This window comes from Acipenser ruthenus, chromosome 13 (genome assembly GCF_902713425.1).
Source record: "Acipenser ruthenus chromosome 13, fAciRut3.2 maternal haplotype, whole genome shotgun sequence".
Taxonomy (NCBI): Eukaryota; Metazoa; Chordata; class Actinopteri; order Acipenseriformes; family Acipenseridae; genus Acipenser; species Acipenser ruthenus.
Window position 1 is genome coordinate 25,299,481 of NC_081201.1, and position 26,930 is coordinate 25,326,410.

General features: G+C 34.9%; 1 protein-coding gene across 1 annotated transcript in view; it reads right to left on the minus strand.

The window, feature by feature from the left end:
• LOC117418594 (AT-rich interactive domain-containing protein 5B-like) overlaps positions 1-26,930 on the minus strand; it is an 82,221-nt gene that overhangs the window by 20,597 nt on the left and 34,694 nt on the right. Inside the window, exons 5-8 of the mRNA XM_034031777.3 lie at positions 8,643-8,764; positions 7,034-7,235; positions 5,245-5,297; positions 3,357-3,454 (exon numbers count right to left, since the gene is read on the minus strand). Coding sequence (XP_033887668.3) covers positions 3,357-3,454; positions 5,245-5,297; positions 7,034-7,235; positions 8,643-8,764 — 475 coding nt within the window. The remainder of the gene's footprint in view (positions 1-3,356; positions 3,455-5,244; positions 5,298-7,033; positions 7,236-8,642; positions 8,765-26,930) is intronic.

Below are 26,930 nucleotides of genomic sequence, written 5' to 3' on the forward strand. Positions count from 1 at the left end.
TACAAAGCATTATACTTCTTCCTAAAGTTTATGGTCAGGTAAAAGCATGATAACACCCAAGAATGCAGTGGTGTGAGAGGCTGGGTTTTTTTGTGCCAATCTGGGGCATTTTGAAACATCAGTAACAATATTGGCCTACAGTGGGTTTCGTGGAAAACTTCCTCAGTACTGTGGTTGGCGTCGTGCCTCAAAATGCATTACGCCGCTGGTTACCGCTCACTTGTCACGGAAACACTTTAAAAAAAAAATCAATTACAATTGTAAAAATATCCTTTCGAACAAACGCCAGGTGGCGCCCTTTTCTTTAGAACTAAATAAAATATTCTGGGTAGACACCAGATGGTGTAGGTTCAAATCATTTGGCACTTTATCACATTTTAAACAGTAATTGAAGCTATTGCTTCGATCCAAAAAAATATATACTGATTGGGCGAAAGAAATGGTGACAATTACATAAACCTAAATGTAACATAAAATCAACATAAGATTTAGTCTTACTTGGTCTAGAAAACAGAATTGATATTATCATGACCAAGATTTAGACCCTTATTTTCCCTGTCGGGTTATAACTAAGGCCCTGTGAAAATCGCGGAAAATCTTTAAAATTCATGGTAGTGTCACGGGTAAAGTTTCGTATTTCGTGGCATGTGCACGGAACTATATATATAAAAGATTTTTTTTTTAAAACAGCAAATATAGAAATAAATGCACTCACATCATCAAAATCAACATCAAATTTATTCAAGCACTTTACAATAGCTTGTGAAACGGTGTTGTAATTAACAGCCTGTAGGTAAAGTGTATCTGCAAGGACAGCTTTCAGTTCCAGTACGTCAGGTGCATGTTCACCATTTAGGTCTTGCAAAACAAATACAATGTGTAACCCATACTGATCTTGGGCATCAGTCGACTCGTCAGTGACCACGGACAAGCATCCTTTGGTAAAACGACTGTTTTACCAATTCCATAATCTCTTGCTTGTAATACTCGGCAAATTTAGGTAAGTATTCACGTCTCAGCTGGGCTGACGAAGGAATCGCGCCACCATTTGCTACACTCAGTCTGAAGAATTTACTATTGGTTGTCCAATTTTTCAAGAAGGATATTTGTGCAAACAAATGCCTCTGTCAGGTCAAAATTTAATGTGTTTCGTGCGTCACGGTTTTCAGTGGACCTTTGGAACATGGAAGTCACCGTTTTTTGTTTCTGCTCTGGATTTCCGCCTTTCTCTTTTGGTGAATACTTGAATCTAAATGCCTGTCAACAGCCGATTCTCTGTAATGATGCACAGTAATGTTGCATGATGTACAGAAGAGCTTACCTACACCGCTGTGTTAAACTCCTGCTGGATACTGCTTTACGTGATCTGCTGCAGACACATTTTTATCCTTTTTAGACACATCTATTTTCTTGTTTACAGTGTGCAGTATTTTAATTTACCTCCTAGATTGCATATAGTCACATGACATAATAGTACACACAGGCACACAGCAGAGCTGTACAGTTTTGTTAATGTGATTTTTTTTTGGTATAAAATACAAATAATAATTATGACATAATTTATTTATATTTCTTAAGAATATTGTAAAAATTGCGGAATTGGGCTAATTTCACAATTTCCACGTATCCCGTGAAACAGTGATTTACACAGGGCCTTAGTTATAACATATTGTGAAGCTAGTGTTTGCCCTGTAATAGAACTATTTTAACATTATAAATCTAAAACGACTCAAAACAACGATCTTCTCCTACATGTTTCATTGTGTTAATTCCTTTCAGTACTGCAGTGATTAACACAAGAGTCATTTCCACAATTTATTTGTATTTTTATTTGTATTTTATTTGAATACATATGCCATTTAAAGTATTCTTAATAATTTTGTAGCATTTCTTCTTTCAATGACACTTTGAATTAGCATTACTGTACTAAATTCTGAAACATCTAGATTCCTACCTCTGATGAAACTACATTACGTTATTTTGAGTTATAAAGAAAAAAAAAAGTTCAGTTAAAAGCTACTTACGGGTATATAACCAAACTGAGTGCTTAAAGAGCTGAAAACTGAACAATCGCTCATCTTACTAAGATCTGACTGGGGACTGCAAGAGAATAATAACTCACCACAGGCAACCTCATCTTTCATCGACGAAGAGCAAAGAACAGTCTAATTTACGAAGCAAATTCATATCATTAATTAAATTTACAGCTGTAGTAGAAGTAGGAAGATCAGCAAACCATACGCTTGGACCCTTTCACAGGTCAGTATTTCATGCAGCAGAAGCTAATGAGTTTGTAATAAATAAGCATAAGGAATGAATCTGACGGTGTGACTGAGCGCCATCCAGACAAGATAGGGGGATATTGTAGTAACTTGGGCTAAGTTAGTGCCAAGCAATTCAAATCAGCTCGAGTAGGACCAGAGGGTCCAAATGAAAAAATCATTACCCCCTCACGCCACCCCACAATAAACAAAATGGCGGACAATAATAAAAGTTTCATGAAAAAGAGTTAAATAAAACACACGTTAACTGCCGTTTTCTTTTCAAATTATAATTGCCGAAACTGCAGCAGTTTTCCCATATAAGCCTCAACTTTGAATGCAATAGCCGACCAGGAATAGTTAAACAGCTAAAAGAATTGTCTATAACAAAGAGTTATTGTCACGGGACTAATGGTGTGCAAGAATGGCTTGAGTCTTCGTGGATCAAACTGTCCCTTTCTTCTCATTCCCAACTGTTCTTATGTACTGACTCACAACTTTTTGGCAGGCATTCCACAAAACAGAACATAAGATATAGAATTAACATTTACATTTTTGGCCAGGGCTATATAACACAATTTAGGTGTCAATTAAAAAAAAATGAATAAACCAGAACTAAATCCATACCGTGCAGAATATCATACATAATTTCCATAAGTAGCCTTCCACAGCTCAGTTGTCAGGTTTGCGAAAAAAAGAAGGCTACTGTGGCCTAAATTTAATCACAGCATGTGGAATAACTTATGAATAAAAGAGACGCAGTACCACTATGATAAATATTGTTCTGAAACCCAATGCAATTGCTTGATAAACAATTCAAAGACATGTTTTCAGGTGAATCACCTCCTCAGGCCTTTATGAAAGTTTACTGTGGCCTACCATAGTAACATGATGAAGCAGACAATATAAAAGTATGATAAAAAAAAAACAACTGTAAAGAAAACACAGTTAACCATGGTGAATGTGTTGTGTAAGTACAGGCAAAATATAAATATGCTAAACTGATGAATTATTGTGCACATTTACCATGGGAAACTTTCATCAGCGTTGTGAAGGTGTGTTTGAGAATTAGCCAGTTAGCAATGCATGTCTTACCGCTCGTAATGTCTTCTTGTGCAGGTCGCAGCGCTTGTGCTTCCAGGGTTCCCGCCCAGTTCATCGTAAACATTTTTCCATTGTCGGCGGGCTGTTATCTGCAAGTGGCAGCAGAAATCAAGATGAACTATTATGGAGATTCAAATACAGGAAGCATCCTTATGAGTTTATATAGAAATGTTTATTTGAATTCATGAATTTACTCAAACTAGACTGCAATATATTGACAGTATTAACTCAGAAACCAGATCCCTTTCTTGATCCAGGGTGATACCTACATAGTTGTGTGGCTTGAGATCACTTACAGGTAAGGAAAACCCTAAAAAGATATGTTAAAAAGTATCAAGTATAAATATTGAACAAAGCTTTTTTTTTACTTTCATTAGTTTTAAAACAGCCAGATTAAGCCTGGAAAGGGTTAATGGCCTGTTCCACTGCTTAGGGAATTATGAAGATCCTTGGGAATTATGAAGGCAGCAACAATAAGTATTATTGTATAATAACTGTATTATTGTAGATGCTATTGGGGTTTGTTTAGTTTATACAGAATGTTTATAACTACTATATATATATTTTTTAACATGAGGTTTAATTTAGGCCACAAATGCAATGTATATATACTTAGAAACAGAAGTACAGGCAATGTTAATGATTTGTAGCATGGTTTCACTCCATAAGTACTTGTAAAAGAAGAAAAAATAAACTTAGACAGCTTCAGTGTATTTAATAAATGAAATCATTAGGACGTCATTTTCAGATGTCAAATGTTGAAGATAACCCAGTTTAGATAGAGTAATTCACCCTTCTCGTGCAGTTGTTTAAAATTACTCGATACCTTGTTTATAGTATAGTCTGTCACTCTGCTACATACGTTTCAGGGATCTGTATTTGGCTTTTGTCAATATGCTAACTTATATACATCAGATTCATTTACTCTGGCTCCAGGGCACTGCCCTTAATTCCAAGGGTTTAATTTGTCTTGACTGCTGTTTGTTTTTACTTTGCTATTATCTGAAAATTAAGTTGACTTTTTGGCTAAAGTAAGAAAGAAATAAAAATGTTGTAAGACCAACTACTACATTCTCTATTGAGCTTGTATCTGGCCATTGTGTGCAATGTAAATATTTCCAATGACATCATGTCCCTGTGTAAATGGACTTTTATTATAGATGTCATCTGCTTTGAACTGTTTTAAGGTGGGCACTGTTGCGTTTACTCCCAAAAGATTTTAACCAAAACCTGCGACTCATTGCTGTATTTTGAATAATTTCTATACTGTACACGCAGGCAGAAGCCACATGAATTTTCCTGTACACACACACGCATACGAACAACAAATAAACTAGCAGATAAAATCATCTGATTGAATGTTATGAGAAGCCTCTTTTCTTAAAATTACATCTCTAACTTCCTGTTTATGCTCAGAATAAACTTGGCTGCCTGCTCTCTTTAACACCACCAATTACCAAAGGCAGAGTCGTTTACAGTATCTTTACGGCTCTAACTGATCACATTTAGAAAGTCTTAAATACTTTTCCCATATTAGAAATGAACAGATGTCAGGTACACTGCCAAGTGAAATTTCTGTATTGTAATGTTGACTTGTTGTACAATAATAGCCCCTTTTCAGTCTCAACATGGGAAAAAATTACAGACCTTACTAATTTCCTTGACAGAAAATAGTTACATATGTTTTCCACTTGTACATTTTACAACAACTGCCTCATATTGGGTCTTAACTGAAGCTCTGTCCAAAAAATGCCCAATAAAAACACGCTGTTGACAGCTAGCCGCAAAAAAAAGGTAATTGAATCTGTTTTTTTTTTTTTTTATGTTTTCCTAATTCATGCTGGCGAAAATAAGAGCATAATTTACAGTAAACACTTACCAATTCATATCCTCCCAGTTTTTGAGCAGCTTGAAACATCGTCCAAAGGTTTACTGTTGAAGGAAACAAAAAGCAAGCTGATCAACAATCCGTTGCAGAAACAGAATCACAAACACATAATATAATGTTTAGAAGCAGGAATTTACAACATTATATCCTGTTAACTGTTTAGACAGTTAAGGTCACATCTGTTTACAGTTTATTTATGTTACTGATAAACTGAACTATTTCAGACATTTTTTTCTGAATATAGAAAGAATTGCCACTGGGTTGTTTTTAGGTTTTTTTAAGTAATGTAGGTGAAGAGAGTCCGGTCCCTTCACAAAATTATAGGGTTTCTTGAAAGAGATATTTTTATGAGGAGGCTGAGAGGTTTCAGGAGAAAAAACTATAAACAAAACACCTGTGTGAATGACACTCTACCTAACATGAAGGCCAACACACATACCAAATTGTTATACATTAGATAATACTGTGTTTTTATAAAGGCAGTGAGTAAAGTTAAAAAGTGCACCAATTACTGTAAAGAGAATGTGCAAGAAACCCCCTTCACAAAATGAATGAAGAACTGATTGCTTGGGTGAATTCTGACCTTTCAGACCTATACATTGATTATTGGTTGCAATGTTAACTTCAATGTTAAGCAATGGTAACTATTTATTCTATTCTTTAAACAGTGGATAACCTCCATCTGCACTACTGGTGAATACCCTCCCTAACTTCAAAATACAACAAAAAACTTAAGAAAGTCAAGTAGACAAGCATTTCGGCTAGTGCCTTCAGTGTACCCCTTATGCAGCTGTAAAGAATAGCAACAGTCATATACATTTACAAGCTTATAATTCCATGGAGGAGTTCTGGTGACAATAACTGTTATATATTTTTTTTATTTATTATAATAAAATACACAAATAAACTATTTTTCTCCTTCAAAGTAAACAGAAAGGAAAAGAAATGGGAAGTGAATTCATCCATAATATTCGATTTTTGGCACATGTCTAATGATGAGCATTAATTTGTCAAGGCCTGTTTTAATCAGCGCTGTTTGAAGTCACTATGATTTATGCTAGTCAGTTACTTTTTTTTTTTGAAGCTCAAGCTGTACTAATAAGGACAAAAAACCTGAAGCACTATCTAGAATATATTTTTGCTGCTCTGAAACAGGCATAAATTGTTTAATAATATCCTTTACCTTGCCAGCAATTACTAATGCAGAAAATCACTATAGAAAATGAAGGTAAGGCCTCAACAGCAATAACTTTTAATTTCACCGTACCCACTAATGGTGGTTGATTTTATGGTAAATTCACCATGAAAGCCAATGCATATTTTATTATTATCATTATCAATATTTTGTGCTTGTGAAGAAGTTAAAGAATGCTGGAAATTCGTTCTCAATTAGCATACAGTGCCACCTGTAACCCCTGCCTCAATGTACCTTGAATTTCTCTAGTAGCAAACAAATACAATGCTCCCCCTTTATCAATGTAGTCCACAGCAGGTCAGAGACCGTGCAATATGTGTTCCTCCTTATAAAGAGAATACAAGTGCTAGTGGAATGGCATAATGGTGCAAATGTGAGCCACAATCTGTTCCGCGGTATAGAGGGCCGCCTTATAAAAAGGGAGCACTGTAGTTTTGCACAATAATACTAACAGAAACGTATAAAACTGAATATCAAATTTTTCAGTCTTTTTTCAATATCTTCAGCCACAATCAATACACAGCGCAAATAAAAAAGGAGAGTAAAACGGATGCTTAGATACAAGTAAATGTTGCTTCTACTTACTCTGTTTGAACCCAAGGTAAGGTATCCGCTCTATGGGTGTTTTCCTTTCTTTCATGTATTTGTACAGCGCTACAAGGAAAGCTTGCTCATCGGCTCTGCATTCCTCACCTGCTCCCACCTGAGGCTTCTCGTCAGCAGGCGCTTTTTTACAGTTACTGTTATTTTTGGGTTTGGCCACGACAGCCTTAGTTTCTGTTTTTACCTGGAATTAAAGACCGTTTCGAGAGATGAAAAATGAGACAAAAACAACACTTTCTGCTTTAAAACATGGTATAAAACAAAAGCCTTATGGTATAGTCAGTTTATCATGAATTGACCCAAGTAATGTGTAAATACCATGGGTCTGTCCATTCAAACTTAGTATGGGAGGGAAGGGTGGTCCATGATGAGTTTATGTATTTCAGTGAAACCAGAATCAAGTGGTCACAGAAGGGACTACACTTTTGTGGCTGCTTCAGGCAGGTGTCTGCATAGTTCAGATGCCTGTGAAGACAGGTATTTACTGAATTATGAGTGTTTAAAATCAAAATTGAAATATTTTATTAAATATTACCAGTATTTGTGTACACTAGGGAGATTACGCTTGTTACAATCTTTCATAAATTCAATCTATTGTTTCTGTCACAGTGTTTCCACTTCCAGTATCAATTAATTAATATTCTGATATACTGGTACATGACATGACCAAAAGCAAAAACAGTAAATCCAAATCAATATATTAGATGGCTCCGGTAGACTGCACTCCCATCAGACTACTTTGAAATGGACATACCCCTAGCTCAGGTTTATTGAGTGTTTATGCCAAACAGCTGTAATAAGAACACTATAATTCAGCAGACCACAGCATTACCAGTCAACGCAACAAGACAGAATGGGCAAAAATGCTGATCAGTGGTCCAGAAACAGTGGCACTCTTGTGGCCGTACCATGGTTCTACAATGGATTAACATGGTACTGCAAGTGTGTATTGGGTTAATACTACAGCAGTCCTTGTGCTACCAGTGTCTCATTATTTTAGAACCACTGCTGCATGTCAAGTTAAGAGGTCAAATGTATTAATTGAATAACATGGTGAAATATACATTTCATCCAGAACAACCCTTTGTTTTGTTTTTTTAAATGTATTAAAATATTAAGGCTATAACAGTGTTTAACCTTAAAGTGTGGTGCACATAAATGTATGAAACCCATTTTTCAAATAACCTTTCTAACAATACAATGTATTATATACATAATTTAATGTCACATGGCTGTAAAGTTCTTAAACAAACATACAATTTGTAAATCTTAGAACAGATTATAATTTATTCTATATTGCCTTAATTGGCCCAACATAAAATCCATACAATCCAAGTAATCCCAGTGGATGGCACAGATAAATGATTGGATAATATATGCTGAAAAAAAAATGTAAAAACAATGGTCGACATGGTAATTGCTCAGCCCAAATATTAATAGAAATAAATTTGGAAGCATTTAAAACCGGTCAGTACCCAAGGAAAACTTCAAATTCAGTGCCAAAATCTGGAAACCGAATATGGCTGGAAAACAGCCACAATAAAATTTTAAAATGGCATACTGGGAAATGTAATCCTAATGAATGGTGTACCTTAGCAAGGGCCTTCCCATCCCAATTGCTGTTGGACTCTTTCACACCGCTGGAGATCTGGGAGTCTCGCCTCTGTGAGCTCAAGGGCTTCTTCTTGCGAGGTCTGCCTTTGAGATTCGGAGCTGTAACAGAAAGAGCAATAAAAAAAACAAAAACTATTAAAATGGTGTTGGCTTAACAAACCAAGGAAATGTACATGGCAGACAGCAGCATTAGCTTAAATCCATTTCAGTCATTTTAGTAAAAAAGTAAACAATGGAAGCATTACATTTTACATCCAACACGCACGAACAAGTCAAATATCCAAGCGTAAACAAGATCAGTTTCTGTAACAAAAGCTGCAAAGTGCTACCTTTATTACAGAACTGTCTGTCTTTTATGAAATAGAGTTAATAGCATGTGTATGCATTATGAGCTGAATTCTGACTATGTGTGATGACTGCTATTACATTAATGTGAGAGCACACATTATCATATTAACCCCACAGTATAGTACAACATGTTCACTTGTTTACCATACTGATAAGATCTTTAACTTCCTTTTAAATGAAGCAGCATGGTTAGTTTAATGTATCTATGGTAAACAAAAGGTAATGCATCCTATTCAAAGCACACCAGTTTAATGGGTATACACTCAATATCAGAAAGTTATTTTTTCTCATTGTTTGTTATTTAATTGTTTAAAAAATGTTTTTATGGTCATGTGCCACCTGCATAAACACAGCTCTGCTGGTCCAGAAAAAGCAAGTAACGATTTCATTAACAATGGAAGGGCAATGGGTGAAATTCAGAAGAAAAAAAAAAAACACTGTTAAATTCAAGGAGCCCAGGGGTCATTTTTTTGTTGGCAAGAGTTTAAAGTACACTAAGATCTTCCTGAAATCTAAGAAACAAGCCTATAATAAAAAAAATATGCTTGTTTACGACTGTGTAACATTTAACTTAATAATCTTTCGCCCAGAAGAACAGAAAGGCTAACACAATCAAATAGTTTTACCATGAAAGCACTTACTACATGTTGTCACCTTGGCAACCATTTTTTTTTTTCATAGAGTTTTCTAACACATTCTTCAAGTCTTCAAATGAAAACCACAGACCTCAGGTAAGACATACACTGAAGAATGTGCTTTCCGAAGCATCTGTCTGTAAGTTACACTATTTTTGTTTTGTTTTACACAAGACATTTTACACAATGTTTAATTGCACCTGTAAGACTGATTAATAAACCTGTTTTAATCGTTTACTGATAACAATCAGTACAACTGCAAGACGTTCATACTTTTAAGCTTACTTTTAATACAGACATCATTACTGTTCATTCTCAAAAACTGTATTAAATCACATTCCTGTCAATGGACATTGTTACTTTTTCCATCATAGATAAAATGAATGGCATCCAGAATATATATATATATTTCAAATCTTTTACCATGACATCTAAACATCTTGAAAGCTTGTTTAAAAGATCATCAGATACATAAATACAACCCCCATTAAGAAATAATTCAAACATATGCCACATATTAAACTGTAGCATTAGTGATCACAAACCATGTGAATAATAATAACAATAAAAAAAAAACATCAAAGAGCCGTCCCCATTAAAAAATAAAAAAGAGAAAGAATGTTACCCATTCCACTTATTATTCAGCAGTCTGCTTGTGTTTTTCAAACATGCATTAGAGGCCTCATGTGACAATCCAACACAGCCCTGTACTCCCTGTGCGATCGGCTTCCTAAACTGTGTGAACAATTTGGCTTTTTGCTCCCAGTTTATGGTTTTATGTTAGCCCTCCGCGGCGCTCCATTACTCACACATAAACAGATTATATACTGGTAAATAATAAAAGGATGAAGGGTTTGGATGGGAGACAGCTGCAACCAGCTGCCAGGCTGGCAGTGTCTGTGCTGCCCGACGACACCACTGCCACTAGGACTGCTCTCCGAGCTCTACCCCAGGTAACAACAGAGGAATGCAGACAGGTCGACAAACTGTGTCAATGACAACTGCAGAAAAACAGGGAGGTCTTCTGAAACACGCATCACAATGCAAACACTACCCAGGTACTGTACCACACACAGTTATCTACGTTTTTATTGTATTATTACTATTGTATTTTTAAGCAGTGATTGATTTAGTGTTCTCGGTTTCTTATCTTCCCATCTGTCCTGAGCTGCCATTTGTTTCCCTCAGCTTTGCTGATAACAGCTAAATGACTCCAGCAGTTTAAGATTGATACAGTGCTTTACTTAACACAGCTTACACGAGTTTATTAAGAAAAATGACTGCATTACTGTACCTTCATCTCGCCTATAAACATATCCTGGCTTCCTTTTTTGCTGTTTTCTTAACGGTAATGACTTTAAAGAACATCCTATGTTTCTGCCAAGGCTTAGAAAAAAGGCTAGCCATTAACCTTTTGATACCCAAATTATATTTAAAAAAGCAGAGATAAAAAATGACTGCCTTGAGAACAGAATTAAAGTTACAGTAATTGTTTGTTCAGGAACCACACTAGACTAAAAATATGGAGGTGATATAATACAATGAGGCAATGGAAGATTTGACTATTAGGCTGGTTTTTATTTTATTTTACCCCTAATCACCAGGGGGTGGAGCCAACACCAAACACACAGCATCTAAGAATACAGTCAAACCTGCTTAAGATCACTCCTGTTAATGACATCATCCACTTCATATTGGCCACCATATAATGGGAGTCAATGGGGACAAGCCCCTATCATGTCAGTTATTATCACACTCCGCTTAATATCACTTACACAACTGATTTCAACCCCACTTAATATCACTTTGGGAAAGACTAACATAAGAAGGTTTACATTGCAGCACATGATTTAAATGTTAAGAATACAGTGTATGGTAGCAAACTATACCACACACTGTAATGTGTATGTTTACAGCATGCGTTGAATTATTTAAAATGTGTTGAACATGTACAGTGTAATAAGACTGTACTGTATATTGAAAATAAATGTTATTAATGAACACTATTGTAATCAATGCAATATTATTGATTTCCACAGCAAAACAGACATATTTATTACATCAGTACTTTAAGGATTATTTTGATATGTTATTGGGAGCGGTGTAACGATTTATTGTGTATTGATGAACCATGATACTTTCTTTACATGATCTATTGATTGCATTGTAATGGAGATATGTATCATTTGCATCGTGTTACAAGACCAAAAGCACAACATAGCTCCTTGCAGTTCACCAAATAATTCTTGAATAAAGAAGAAGTGTGTTTTATAGTTGGTATGAATGCATACTCTCTGTAACTCGTTTCATTTTTGTCTTTTAACAGAATAGCCCCTCATTGAAGGATCATTTGATCATATTACACAACATTCAAGTTGCCCACCAGGACCATCCCATGTATTGTAATACACATCATATTGCAACCTGCATATCGTATAGTGACTTTAGTGTATTGTTACAACCCTAGTTATTTCTGAACTCCTGACAGCCATCTCCGTTTATTGTCACCATATTTTCTCAGTTGCGCTGAAGTGATATTAAAATGATTTGACTGTACTCACAAACCTCACTATGCCTTAAGAAGACATTTATAAAGACTAGTCAAAATGTTTGCCCAAGAAATGTATTTTACTATTTCAAGGTATTTTCTCACAGTAAACAAAAACACAATGATTTATTCACAAAATAGCATGATATAGCTCAGTAAGAACATTGAGACTCACTGAAATATAATTCCTTGCGGTGGGTGTTTAGTGTTTCGTCAGGCCTCCTTGAGCAGTTTGTTTGCTGTTTGTTTATTTACATTCCCTGGTGCTGTATATTTAGCTTGGTTCCTGAAACCTGTTTTCCCCAATGTCATTCTGAAATCTCCATGGGCATCACCCTGCTACAACTGGCATGTTGTAAAAGCCATAACATAGGTTTATAAGCTTCCGAAAAAAATAACACCAAAAGGTTCACTACCTATAAAGCAATGAGTCTGCAAATCAAAATGAAAAAATAAAAGCTTCACTAATAGTTTGCAAGCAATCTTTTTTTTTATTAAACAACCCTATTTTAAGGAAAATAAAGGTGTAGATTAAGCTTAATTAGCTACGGTTAAAGAAGAAGAAATCTTTTTAGACAATTTCTGTTAAATAACATGCTCAAACTAAGCCTATAAACGAACACGCCTGAATAGAGTCTACAAAAGCAACGGTACCGCACCTGACATCATTACTCAGTCTTTCCTCTCACCAACCAATGTCAAGTTATTATTCTCTTTTTACAATGGCCTTTTTACATGCTTATTATGCCAGTGCTGGGGGAACAGAAAATGAGTAACCCCAAGGTCAAGCACTGTGCTGGGCTCGTTTGACAAACTTTGTTCCTAATGCGGAGGAACACTGCAGCTGTAATTTCGATATTCTTTATTTACATTCAGGTTAGTAAAGAACAAGGCCGTCTGCTTTCTCTAGAATGCACGGAAATGAAAAGGGGCTTACAGAGGGTTAGATCAGAGCAGTACCTGCATGTGTACATGAAAACACAACTGGCAAAATACATGTAGTCAATTAAAGGTCTTAAAGATGGTTAGTTCTCTTAACATATATTTATTCGTTGTTAAAGGTCTATGTGGAAATATTTAGAAAAGAAATTCAATGTTATATCTTGATATTATTTCACTGTTGATTAGCTGATAAAACAATATATAGTTATGTAATATAGGATTTAAGTGGACACTATTACCACATAGGAAATGTGCATGTTGTTATGTACTATATATGTAGAATTCTTCTCAACATTTGTAGTAATCGAATATACAAAGAACTATTGTGTAAACATCTGAATTTGAAACAGTGGAGCGCAATATGAAGGAGAACAAGTGCTCCTTTCAGTTTACAACCTTTTTGTGTGTGTTTTTTTTTTACTGGTTTTATAGTTTTTAACAATAAAATGAACCTAAAACAAAAAAAAAAACTGTTATACACAAACTGTTTTTTCTTATTTATTTTTTACTTTCATATTTCGCTTCATAATATAAAATATATTTCCCACAAAATCAGTTACAACACAGAATGAATATTGGCTTTATTATTTCTCCAAACCATGTTTTCATGTGATACCTTTTAATATGATCAGCTGAATATGTATATCTTGAGAAGCTAAATCCTTCTTTTCAGTACACACAAAATAAGGAAGTGTTTGATATATTTCTAATTAGGGTTATACATTCTTATCTTTCACTGAACGCAGCCCAATATTTTCAAGCTTGGCTGAACTTGACACACTGTACCATCTGTATTGAAAATATAGAAGAATCAACCATTCTATGTATCTGTCATATGCCTTAATATTGATGCTTACAGCAGATGGCACAGTACTGCACAGAAGGAAAGAAAGATACATGATAAATAAATAATTTGCACATCATCAAAATAACACTGTGCGACCTACAATCAAAATTTTTTTTTTTTTTAAATCGTACGTACTGTAAGTATGTGATACTTATGACAGAAACCTACAATTTTCTTTCAGAAACCTGGTTTCCTCTGTAAATAAGTCTAAAGTGAATTAAACTCATATTTACACAACATGAAACCCATTTCAAATCAAGCAATAGGACTGTTACATTTACAGTACTTCGCAGGCTATTGTTTAAAAACATTTCATTAATAGCTATAACTTCCTGTTACAGCTTGTTATATTATACTCTCATGACGTAAATGCACAAGTGAGGAAGGGATTTGCTTTAAGGGTTATTCATTATAAAGATGGCATTAGTCAACGTCACAGCTGCTAAAACCACTATGCAATCCAGCACAATTGTCTGTCTCTACTTGAGAGAGGCCCAGGACTGAGTGGCAAGGTATTGTGGTGTGCTCTTTTACAGAGCTGCTCGGGGAAGATCTCATGGAACCTTGCCTGACTGTAGCCAGTATTGTTGTCCGCCATCTTTCAAAGGCACACTATTCACCAGAACCGAAACTAAAAAAGAATAATGTAACGGAACAAATACAAAATGTAGTGATACTACATCTGGATGGCTGTTAAAATATCAAAAGAAAAAATATGACTGTTTTCAAATTATGAGCAGCTCTGAATGTAGTTTGTGACTTTGTCAATCCTTAGACTTGCTTTGTATCACACACATATTTCACCATCCAGCATTATAAACTGTCATTTGATCATTATCTAACACAGCAGGGCTTAACACACACACACAGAGTCACACACAAAAGCAGAAGAAAGAGCCTTATTTGGGCACAATTGTCTGTTGAATCACTCTATGATGACTGTGTTTTCCTTTGTGATGAGCCTGGGTTGTAAATGTATTTTTAATTTGGGAAACCAGTACTGTAAGTAGAATTATTAAAAAAACAAACAAACAAAAAAAAAAAAACGATGACAGAAAAATAAATGCTGGTTTGTTTTTAAAAGCTCCACAAGAATAATGTATTTATGTATTTCCTGCTTGTTGGAAACCAATGTGTAATGACTCTCAGTTGCACTCTAGTGGTTTCCCGTATTACTTCTCCAAACAAACAATGACCTCACATATTTCTGAGGCATTGACCAGCAGGAAAATAACAGCAATGTTTTCAGAGTAGTTAACTCAGTGTTTACTTAAAAATTATAATGTATTACTGTTAAGCCTACACATAATTACTGGTTTCTGCAATTACTGGTAGTAGCATTTCCTCAATCTGTAATTGTCTCTAATGTGTTTAAATAAAACCTGTTATCTAAAATACGGATTTTCATACTTTCACCCAAGAACCAGGAATAAAATAATGAGTCCTTAGTGTAGCCATTTCTCCAGCCCCTTCATTTAACATATTGGTTTTCAAATTTAAAGCCTGTGTTTGCCTTTTGAGCTTATCAAACAGAAACTTTAAAAACAGTTCAAAAATAAATAACTAAATCAACATTTCTAATTGTAAAGCCAGTATGCACCATTTGTTCACAATGAATAGGTGATCATGTGTACACCGGAAGCACAAAGAAATGTCTGTGCCTTAATTGTACTGCCTGTTTGAAAGTAGATTAGCATAAAGACCCTGTCTTCTTTGCTGTTATTATCTCTGGGGCTAATCCACTTTTTTATCAAATAAAAAAGGAAAATAAAATGCATTAAAAACAAACACACACGCACACACACACGCACGCGCGCGCGCACACACACACACACACACACACACACACACACTTACTAAGCTTCAGACTAACAGCAGAGAAAACATATTTCAACTGTTCTATTTAATAGCCCCTGATGCTAATATTTGGTTCATATAATGGGGAAATGCATGTTTCAGAGGATGTTTCCCTTTTTCTAAAACTACCTTTGGGGAATATAAACAAACTTAACTATAAACAAGGTCTGCTTGTCCACACTTATGAACAGGGTTATATTTCTAGTATTCCTGCTATTCCATTTTAATTCAATATGAAACCATGTCAAGACAATTCATGACAAACTAACTAACTGTCATGAATAGGTCACTCATAAGAAATCCTATAAAATTGTATTGAAATTCACATGCAGCAAATATTTTAAAGTGTTACATGAATAGTTTAATGTAAAATTGAACATGACTGTGCAAGACACCGTGGCTTAATAATAATAATAATAATAATAATAATAATAATAATAATAATAATAATAATAATAATTCAGTTTTATACAGCTCAAGGTCCAATACAGATAATTTACATTGGTTGTACAAATCAAGCTTGTGTAATATTGTTTTTTAGTATTTAGATTTAGCCTTTCGTTAACCATTGTAATGTTGTATTCACTTTAACCTCCTGCAATTTAATAATAATAAAAAAAATATCTATGAAGGATGACAGTACAGCTAATGTGTTTAAAATGGATCTTGGTTTCCCTGGAGTGGATACATGTACAGTACTTGTCTTCCATTATGGTAAAATATGTTTACTTTCCACTGCACTGTTTTACTTATGAAAAACCCATAATGAACCAAGCGCTTGTCTAAATGGGGTCCATTTCCCTTTCGGCACAAACACATTATTGCTCCAGTTCTCTGGAACAAATTAGAAGCAATATTTTCTCGAACCCTTGAAATAATTGCTAAAAAAACACACATTAAAAATAAAAACATCTGTTTCTGTTTGTCATTAAATATGTCAGATAAACAAATAACAGATCTGTAGCTTTTTATATACAAAAGTAAACTCCATCTAACCAAACATATACGCTATCAGCAGTGTCATCACTATCCTCCTGTTATGCATGATGGCCTCAAGCTTATTTCTAAACAAGTTTGTCAGAGCACACAATTACTGTAGTGCCTTGTTATGTAAGGCTTGGAAGCACATGCATCAATTGGAATATATTTTAATTGCTGTTTAAATTCTTCCTTTTAAACTTGATTGTATCTGACTAAATGCACTGTTGTTGGAGTGGCAATAATAAAATATATTTACATCCCCATGGTTATCCTATATATATATATATATATATATATATATATATATATATATATATATATATATATATATATATATATATATAGTATAAATGCTTTAAGTCAATCAAAATTAAGTTACAAACAATAAATATTTGCCTAACTATCTTATGTAAACAACATTTTTACTTAGTATGCATATGCATGACTGAATCTAAATAACAGCAAGTGCTAAATGTCAATGGATGCACTAACATTGTGTATTTGAAGCTATTTATTTGAAAAAAAGAGAGAAACGTCAAACGAAATGTGTCACAAATGAAATTGCACTGTAAGCTCCCCTGCTTATTGGACATGTTCTAAATGAGGATAAAGTCTATGGGAAAGTATGGCTATTTAGTTACATAGCATCTGTTGTTCAGCACTGAGTTAATTTGTATCTCTATATTTCATGCTTGTTGTGACCTGTTCCTGGGGTCCTGAACTCTTGCCCTGCCAGAAGTGACCTCTTGCCAAGTCCTTTTAATACTTGCAGACTTAATGCCTGTGGAAATGGCTCTGTTGTAAACTGAAACTGGAGGATTAATAAGAGCCTTTCAGAAGAGTTGGGCTCATTAGTTTATTGTTTGTAGTTATGTTGAAAGCCAGTAAAGACAGGTCTGATTAGTGTGTGTGTGCGTGCGTCTGTGTGTGCGTGCGTGTGTGTGTGTGCGTGTGTGTGTGCGTGCGTGAGAGCGTGTGTGTGTGTCTATTTTTAATGCATTTTATTTTCCTATTTTATTTGATAAAAAAAAGCGGGTTAGCCCCAGAGATGCTAGTTGATGTGAATCCCACACTAGAAATGATTAGAAAGGAGATGGAGCAACAGATAAAACATTTTCTTACTGGTTCCCAAACTTTGATTTCCAGTGCCCCTAATTACACTGTCAAGCTCTTTTTATGAATTTAATAAATAAGCTCTCTTCCCACATCACAGGGTATTATTTTTAATTGTTTTTATTTCACCTCTAATTCTTCTTAAAATACTAAAAACACATTTTAATTGTCCCCAAAAAGGGCAAAATACAGCAGATCAAATTGTGTGAAATTAAACCTAGAACAAAAAAAGCCAACCTCAACAAGAAAAACATGAACAAATAAAAACTCCTTGAAATGTTCTTTTCAATATATATATATATATATATATATATATATATATATATATATATATATATATATATATATATATATAAGTTGTGTTGAACAAGTGTTTATATTTTTAGAGAAACTTTTTTATTTAATATGGCCATGTTGAAAAAATCACCTGTATAGATAATTCCTGGAAAATGCTATCAGTGGAACACAGTGGTTTTTACTCTTGGCCTACCACGGCTATTCCTGTTAAGGATTTTGTACCAACCAGTTACTTGACAATCAGGTACAACTTAATAATTGAGGACTTGGCTGGTACAAAGTCCTGGACTGGAATTACCCTTGTAGACTGAGAGTACATGCCACTGGTAAAACAAAAAGAAAATTGTTGTGCTGTTAATACATGATGTTGATATCTTAATATTATAGCTGACATTTGTGGCCAAAGAGCAGACAGGTGCTCACTGTTACACACCAAACAGCAGGCCTTGTAAGCAGAGCACCCAGTGCTTTATCACCAGGCTAATCCATAATCAATGATTACTTCACATATGTATACAAGAAACATTCGATATCCTTGATGTTGGGCTCCTGGTTTCCTTGATAGATTATGAAGTAGTAAGGTGAGGAGTATTTTTTGTTTGGTATCATATTGTTTTACTGCCCACCAAAGCCCACGGGCCCCAAGATAAAGTAACATGTAACTACATCAGTCTCATACAGAATCACATCACACTAGCATCTGATTAGCCAGCTGGCTGTATCAGCATGATTTGGAGATCTGGGTCAGGTTACAAAAGAGTAACCTTTTCTTCCATGTTTTTTCTTCCCAGCCTATAGCTGTCAAGCCTATATGTTAAGAATATGTTACAAAGCGACACAGTCCCGTTCACAGGACCTTTAATGTTACGAGGGATTAAAAATGAAGCAAGTTCATTGATCTCTTATTCCTCTCAGGGATGGGGGAGGGGGTGTTTGTTCCATGGATCACATTGGCCAATAATTTGATAGCTATATTTCACGTGAACAAGCAATATTTCTGTGGAGCAGCATTTATTACAGTAGGCATTATCAAAAACGGAGAAGTTATTTATTTAAAGCTGCTAAGTATGCAAAATGTAATGAGTTGTATTTCCCAGATGAGTCACATACTGTGAACCACAGTGATATTGTTAAATGTAAAATCCACAATACAAATTTAAAAGGGATTAAAAAAAGGAGATTTTTAGGAAGTTTTGAAGCAAGGGGTGTGTAGAATTTTCTTATGGACATAAATTCAGAATCATCAAGCTTTACCAAAGGAATTTTGTTTTTATTTGATAGTGTCCAATTATTTAACCTGTGTTTATAACCACAATTGTGACGCAGCACGGTCATGCCTTTACTAGGGAGCATTAACCATGGTTTTTGCCATACACATGCGGTTTCATGATGCTTTCCCCATGCAACACATTATTATTTGTTTATTTAGCAGACACCTTTATCCAAGGCGACTTACAGAGACTAGGGTGTGTGAACTATGCATCAGCTGCAGAGTCACTTACAACTACGTCTCACCCGAAAGACAGAGCACAAGGAGGTTAAGTGACTTGCTCAGGGTCACACAATGAGTCAGTGGCTGAGGTGGGATTTCAACCGGGGACCTCCTGGTTACAAGCCCGTTTCTTTAACCACTGGACCACACAGCCTCAACTTGGATATAATGGCTTAATAAAATGCCCAGACTAAAGGCCTTTTACTTAATATGCTGTTAACCTATAATCCTTATGTATTTCAGTGAAGACAAGGAAATACAGATGCACGCAACTTTAAAAAAAAGTCCTTGTTGTGTTTGACTATGTTTTTCAAGAGTTGATGACATCAGTTCCAGTTTTTGTCATGTCATTTTATCCTTGCTCTGAATTCAAAAGCAAATTTAGTTGTGTTGAATTGAATTTTAATTAAGCCAAGAACATTTAGCCTCCTTAATCTCTGCATGGCGTTTAGTGTGCTTGAAAATATGACAGCTTAGCAAAAGACACACAATTACATTACATAAGCTTTAAAAATGATGTAAGCATTCCACTGGAGTTGGATCATTAAAAAAAATATGAATATAGATGACACAATAATGATCTTACATTAAAATAACTTCTTATAAGGCCTTAGTTGACAGCGGACAAAAATATAAAATATACTGTTAGGCATTAATTAACTAGAACAGAATCTCTACGAAGACAATGGGGAAACATTAGGTAATTATCAAGCTTATACTGCCATTTTAGATTAGTTATAGTAACTGAAATTCAACAATCAAACTTCTTCTATAGAAATGCTACTTCAGTACTTGTACTGCATTCCTTGTTTTGTATTGTTTCTGATATTCTGATACAATTTTGTGTGTGTGTGTGTGTGTGTGTGTGTGTGTGTGCAATATTAGATGTGTAGCCCTTTGAGGTATGTAGCCTTGCTATTTTACAATACTAGTGAAAGCTTCCTGGCTTATGACAGCATGCCTGTTGCCAGGAGTTAGAAAAAAAAACACACACAAACATGCTGTGTGTGTCAGCTGAAAAGGAAAGACTAGGGAACATAAATTGCAAGTCACAATAACTCCCATTCTAACTTTTGGTACATTATTTTTAGCATACCGGTTAACACAATGACAATTCCCCCTCTTACGACATGTTTTATAATGACCTTGTTGGTGTACTTTTTTATCTCTTTGCCTGCTCTCATTTTCCCCAAATTAGTTGTGATTTGGCTGAGTGTGCTTAGTCTTTCAAAGACTCAACAACACAATGCAGGGACTAATTGTTGAACTGAAATGAAGGGCTATTAAAAGACAGCAATCGCACAGCACTTCAAAATGGTAGCCTATTATTTCTGCATGAATGTTATTGTGCTATGTTAACTCGTCATGGCTTAGGGCTTTCTAGTTAAAAGAAGCATTTAGATGAGTTGTAATAATAAATATGAAATGTATAGAAGAGATAAAAGGATGTTACTATTAGTCTCGAGATAAAACCCAATTACGAGTCATTTCATAGGGGCAAATTAAATATCTTAATTGGGATTCGTATATACTCTGGGTAATGACAGTTAATAACAGTGGGATATAGAGTTAGGTAACATATATTTCTAGCCGGGTTTAATTTGAAAGAGATTCAGTTTTAAATAGGAAAATATTTTGTTCTGTATTGCCTCCAAGTATACGAATAATTTTACAAAAAAAAGGCTTATTGGACTGAAGGTTGTGAGGTCACACTGTGAAAATGAAATGAATCGTGTTACAACACTGGAAACAAACAGCTTCAGCATTTTTATAATTATTTGTATTCCTTTCATCAGACTATATTGAGCAGCAGTCCTTTTCAGGCTACACTTTACCAAAGGAATCAGAAACCAACATATGGCAATATGGGGTTAATTAAAAACCCTACTATATTAGCTTAATCCACCTTCAGTACAGAAAAGAATAAAACAGCAATAGCATCTATAAAAACTGGAATTATAATGTTTGTCTAAAGCTGAAATTGGTTAGGGGGGTGGGGATGGGAGGGAGTCGGAACATGCAAACACATGTAAGTATTACACACCTTATCATTAGTAATCTTTCAAAAATGTTTTGAAATAAGAACAAACAAACCCAGACTGCTTGCTACACACACTAGGTGCTAAATTAAATCACACTGGCGTCTGCAATTGAATGTCAGGTTTGATCAGTGTGATAAAGATGTGAACTCGAGATCTGTTTTATTTTAGTTTAGGGAGAGGGGGTTCTGTTTAAATATACCGTTGCCATTCCTTTCCTCTGGTGGCATGTGTTTCCTTATCACCCACACAGACGAGCGTTGATCTGAATGTATGCTTTGGCTGCTGTTAAATACAAAGCTTGCAGTTTTTCTAACGCCAAACCACAACCAGTAGGGGTCGTTGTGGAGTGAAGTATTATGGAGTATGGATTTTCTTGTTGTTACTGCATCTTGAAAGAGCTTTGCGATGGTGGTCCACCATGAAAGGCACTATATAAAATTAGGATTGATTGATTGATTGATTGATTGATTGAAATAGCAATACCTACGCTGAAGTGGGCTGTAACTGTGAACGGATCCACTTATTGCTATTAACCTTTGATTGTTAGTCCAGTCAACAAAAGCTAGAACTAGCTAGGATAGAAACCATATTATATAAATGCAAAGGTTTTTGTAACTACATTCCTCAACTCGAAGACAAATTAAATATGGGTTTTTAAGGTACTATAAAAGCCTTGTTTTGGTGCCAAAAAGTAATGCCCTTCACTTCTCCAAGTGACAAACCCATGATCTCCGTGAAGTGTCACAACTGCTCATTACTACGCATCATAGTCACAGATTCAATTCTCAAAGCTTTGAAACTCTGCCAGACTGAAGTTCTGCAAGTGGAACTTTGACCTCCTAACTAATAACTTCAACCTTCATTTCAATCTCAAAGCTCATTGTGCTGTAGAGCTAAATCCCTAAACCTTTTATTACTTTGCTGTTAAAGGGGAAAAAAACACTTATACAGTATCCTGCTTTAAAAAATGTGCATGAAGGCAAGTTTCTCTTAAAAGAAATACATTAGAACTTCGTCCCTTCCCTGCCCCTCCCCCCTCCCTCCTCCCTAATTAACTGTGTGCACAGCAAATATTTCCCCTTTTAAGGTTACACATGCTGTTAAAAGGATTTGGCTACTTTGTATGCTTTGTATGCCATCTATAAAAAACACAAAGGTTACATAATCAGCTGCAGAACAAACTCTCCTTTTTAAGCATTTTAATAATGCTGACAGATAGAAGGATATCTCGGTTATAGCACACAGCGGGCTTGGCCTCAAAGTAAAATCAATCTGTTTCACTTAAGAACAAAGCACAGCAGTGGTATCGGGTTCCCATAAGAATAAAAGCAACCCGACCTTATGTTAAATTCTGCAGTAGGGAAAAAAAGAATAATAATTCTCCCCACATGCTATACTGACTTTCTTCCAGACACTAACAGCATTACACCTGCTATGAAAACCTATGATATCAATACTATATTCATTCAATTATTATTATTTATGCATTTATGTATTTTATTACAGACTCTTGGCTTAGTTCATTTAAAAACTGTAATATTACTGTAGTAAAATAATCTCGTTTCTTGACAACACTCAGTGACAGGTAAACGGTATACAAGCCGGTATTAGAATATATTTCAAAATGTGTCTGTAATGTGTGGACAGTCAAAAAGTGTCACTGAAATGTAACAGCGATATCTAAAAAATGACATATTCCCCTTTCCAAAAAGACAAGATTATATTACAATTTGAAATGGCTTCATGCTGCCACTGTCTATATTTGGCCTTTCTAAACACATACCGGTGCTGCCATCAATCACTTGGGAAGATTATTTTGAATATGCAGTCTTCTTCCTGTAGCTACACAAAAGGAGATCTCTTCTTTGAAAACGCACACAGGCCCTATGGCAGTGTTTTGTTCAAAGAAAAGATTCCTTCATAAATAAAATAAAATGGCAGAAATAAAGATGAAAGAAGTGTGACAAGGAAATGAACACATCCTTAACACAACATTTTTCTAAACGCCCAGCGAAGTATGTTTCTTTGTGTTAATATTCAAAAATGCTACCTCATTAAAAGTTCATGGGTACAAACACATAGATGTCTGCTGGATAATAAATCACACAGGATCCACATCCTGTAGCTGGCACAGCGCTACAGCACTGTTGAGCTCAATAAATCATGAGCTATAAACATTTAGGTAACAAATACAAAATACTAAAAGAAAACTATTAAAATACAAGGACTTAGTGCCATGTTTTCAGTCTACAGCACTGCAGTTTTATTGGTAATATAAAAATGATGATTCTAAGTGCTGGAAGGAATGTTACTTCTCTATATTTTTTTCATGCATTATTTATTTTTTTGCTCTAAGTAATCAACAGGGGATACAACAGATGAAAACCCAACTTTGTGTTTTCTTTTGCGGTAGGTACAATATTCTAAATCAGGGCACATCACACACAGTAGGTACATTTCTAAAGTTACTTCATAAAAAAAAAGAAGAAAAAAAAGACTGGCATGCTGTGTTCCTTTTTTTCTTTTCTTTTCAAAGCAAAGTAATATATCTGAATAAGAACCGCCAGCTAAAATCTCAAGAGGTTTTTTTTAATGTTGTTGTTGTTGCTAAGAATAAGTGTTTTAACTAAAAGAGCGAGCTAGGAGCATAAATTAGTCCATATAAAGTAGGAGCGTACTAAAAATAACATAACGGCACAATTTTAAATGTCACATAATCTACTTCCCACAAGCAGACAGGTTTTTATTATTTCATATATGGAGTGTTTCCAGGCAGACACCAGCACTTTCTTTGCAAACAGTATTGGGTCTTTGGAGGAATGCAGTAGTTGCAGCACAAACCAGCAGATGTGAGTCTGTAATTGCTTTTCAAACACAAATTAAGGGGGCCGTTTGCCTTTTAAAAAACTGTACAGCAAATTGTTATGCTGTGCTAGGTAAATCATTTCTGGCAACAGTCCTCCTACACTTCAGTTTCAGAGTGCTTTATTAAAGTATTTCATAACTTTGCAGTTGCTGGTACAGACGCACCAATGAGCAAAATGAGAAACAATAGCAATTTTGTTTTAATTTGACGTAATACACACTAAACAGTTACTGGAAAATATTACATCACTGCGGGTTTTTTTTTTTCAATAGCGGGTGTATTCATAAGAACGTGGCCATGCTTTAACATAAACTCATTCTCTTTCCCATTGTGCTGCTTTCAAGAATGTTGGCACTTGCGGTCGCTGTTGAATTTCTATCTCTATCCTTAGTTGTTCCTGCGGAGGGGGGAGGGGTTAACGCCTCAGGGAATGTAAGAATGTAAATGTTGGATTCTGACGGACTTTCAAATCTTTCCAAACCAAAGCTAAAAGATACAACAGGCATGGTGGTCCATGGGTGGCTTCGAAATTTGAGAAACATTAATTGGAGTCCTCAAAGCATACAAGTCAGGAAACTGGTCAAAGTAACTGATCCCTGAGTAAATAAACTGGTATTATCTTTACAAGTTGTTTTTTTAAACCATGTACCTGGTGAGTTACTAAGGTGTGTTTAATTGATCTAAACAGTGCAAAATCTAAACATCACTGAAACTAAACAACTGCATGTGTCTCATTAGTGTATTTTTGTCTTTAAAAGGAGGTAAATTGACAGGTTTGGTCCGAATGTAATATTTAAATGGTGGAAGTATTTAAATCCACTACTGTACAGATCAATTGAATGAATCCCAATATCTCGATTTAAATGAGCCAATTAGGATAAGTAACTTGTATCCTAAATGTATATTAAAACACATCAACAGTGTTTAGGAAATACATTTTCTGGAAATGTTGATATTGAAAAAAGGACATTTTAAAGAAAGATGAAATTCCAGGAAATTACCCTAAAACCGAATGTAGTGGTATCATACATTTTTCATTTCCATTAAACAATTAGTTTCGACATAGAGGCTTTTTAAAAAATGAAACAAAACTCAACATTCTCTGATAACGCAATACAGATTGCGAAATAAATGAAAAACTTAAACATCGTAAATACACCCACGAAATGCTGATGACGAATAGCTATAATAATGACGTTAGCATTGGACAAGATCCCCCTCTAACTGCAGTGAAAGCCAGGATTTCTTTTTTTTTTTAACAACGTAAATGATCAGTCTATATAGGACACCTTTAATAGTAGTAATTACACAGGGTATAGACAGAAAATAGTCATTATTTTGTTTGCTTAAACCTCATACAAACGCTGCTTGAGTGAATTCAATGATTACATTTATATTAATGAATGTCCACAGTTTCTGAGAGCAGCAAAAAAAAAAAAAAGTAAAAAATTCCATCTTTAAAGAGCATCTGCATATCATTAATAACCTGCATGACAGTTAACCAGGGCAAAAAGGAGTAGATCTTGAAGAATACAGAAAATGTTCCTACTTTTAGTAAATGCTTATGTTTGTGAACTATAAACAGCACTCTTTCAAACAAACCACTAGTCATTAATATGTTTTTTTTTTTTTTTTTTTTTAAAAGGAAACTGGAAATATGATATACCATAAGTGGTTGACTTAAAAAAAAGGCTATTTATAGAAACTCGATCTACTACGGCTATGCACAATCCTAAATCCTAAAATCAGATTTAAGGTTACTCTGTCTTATTTTCTCAAGTTTACACAGTCAGCACCCATATATATACGACCCTATAAAATTTAGACTTCTGTGATGGTTAAAAGAGTGTGACGCATATCTGATTATTTCATTTTGGCCTGTTCCAACCCTTGTCCATTTTTCAGGGAACACAAAAAAGATACAATGTCAAAAATGCATAGCTGAAAGGACTGTGTTTTAAAATAAGAAGGCTTCCATTTAGATGTACTGTAGTTGGTTTTGTTGGTACAGTACTATATATTCAACAGAAGAAGCATTTTAATTCAGAACAATATGATTCTGAAACTATCACTTGCCAAAAGAGATGACTGGACACGTGGACTGTAATACAGTACATTTAGATCCGGTATGTATTGTTGCAGTATGTAAAATTCCCCATTAACGACCCATCAGCAAAATGAAATCAAAATGTTACCCATGCACAGAACTGCGTAAAATGTAAAAGGCAATTTAGCAAAAGATTAAAAAAAAAGAAAAACACAGTTTCCAGAATTAAAACAGTATCCAAAGTCTATAT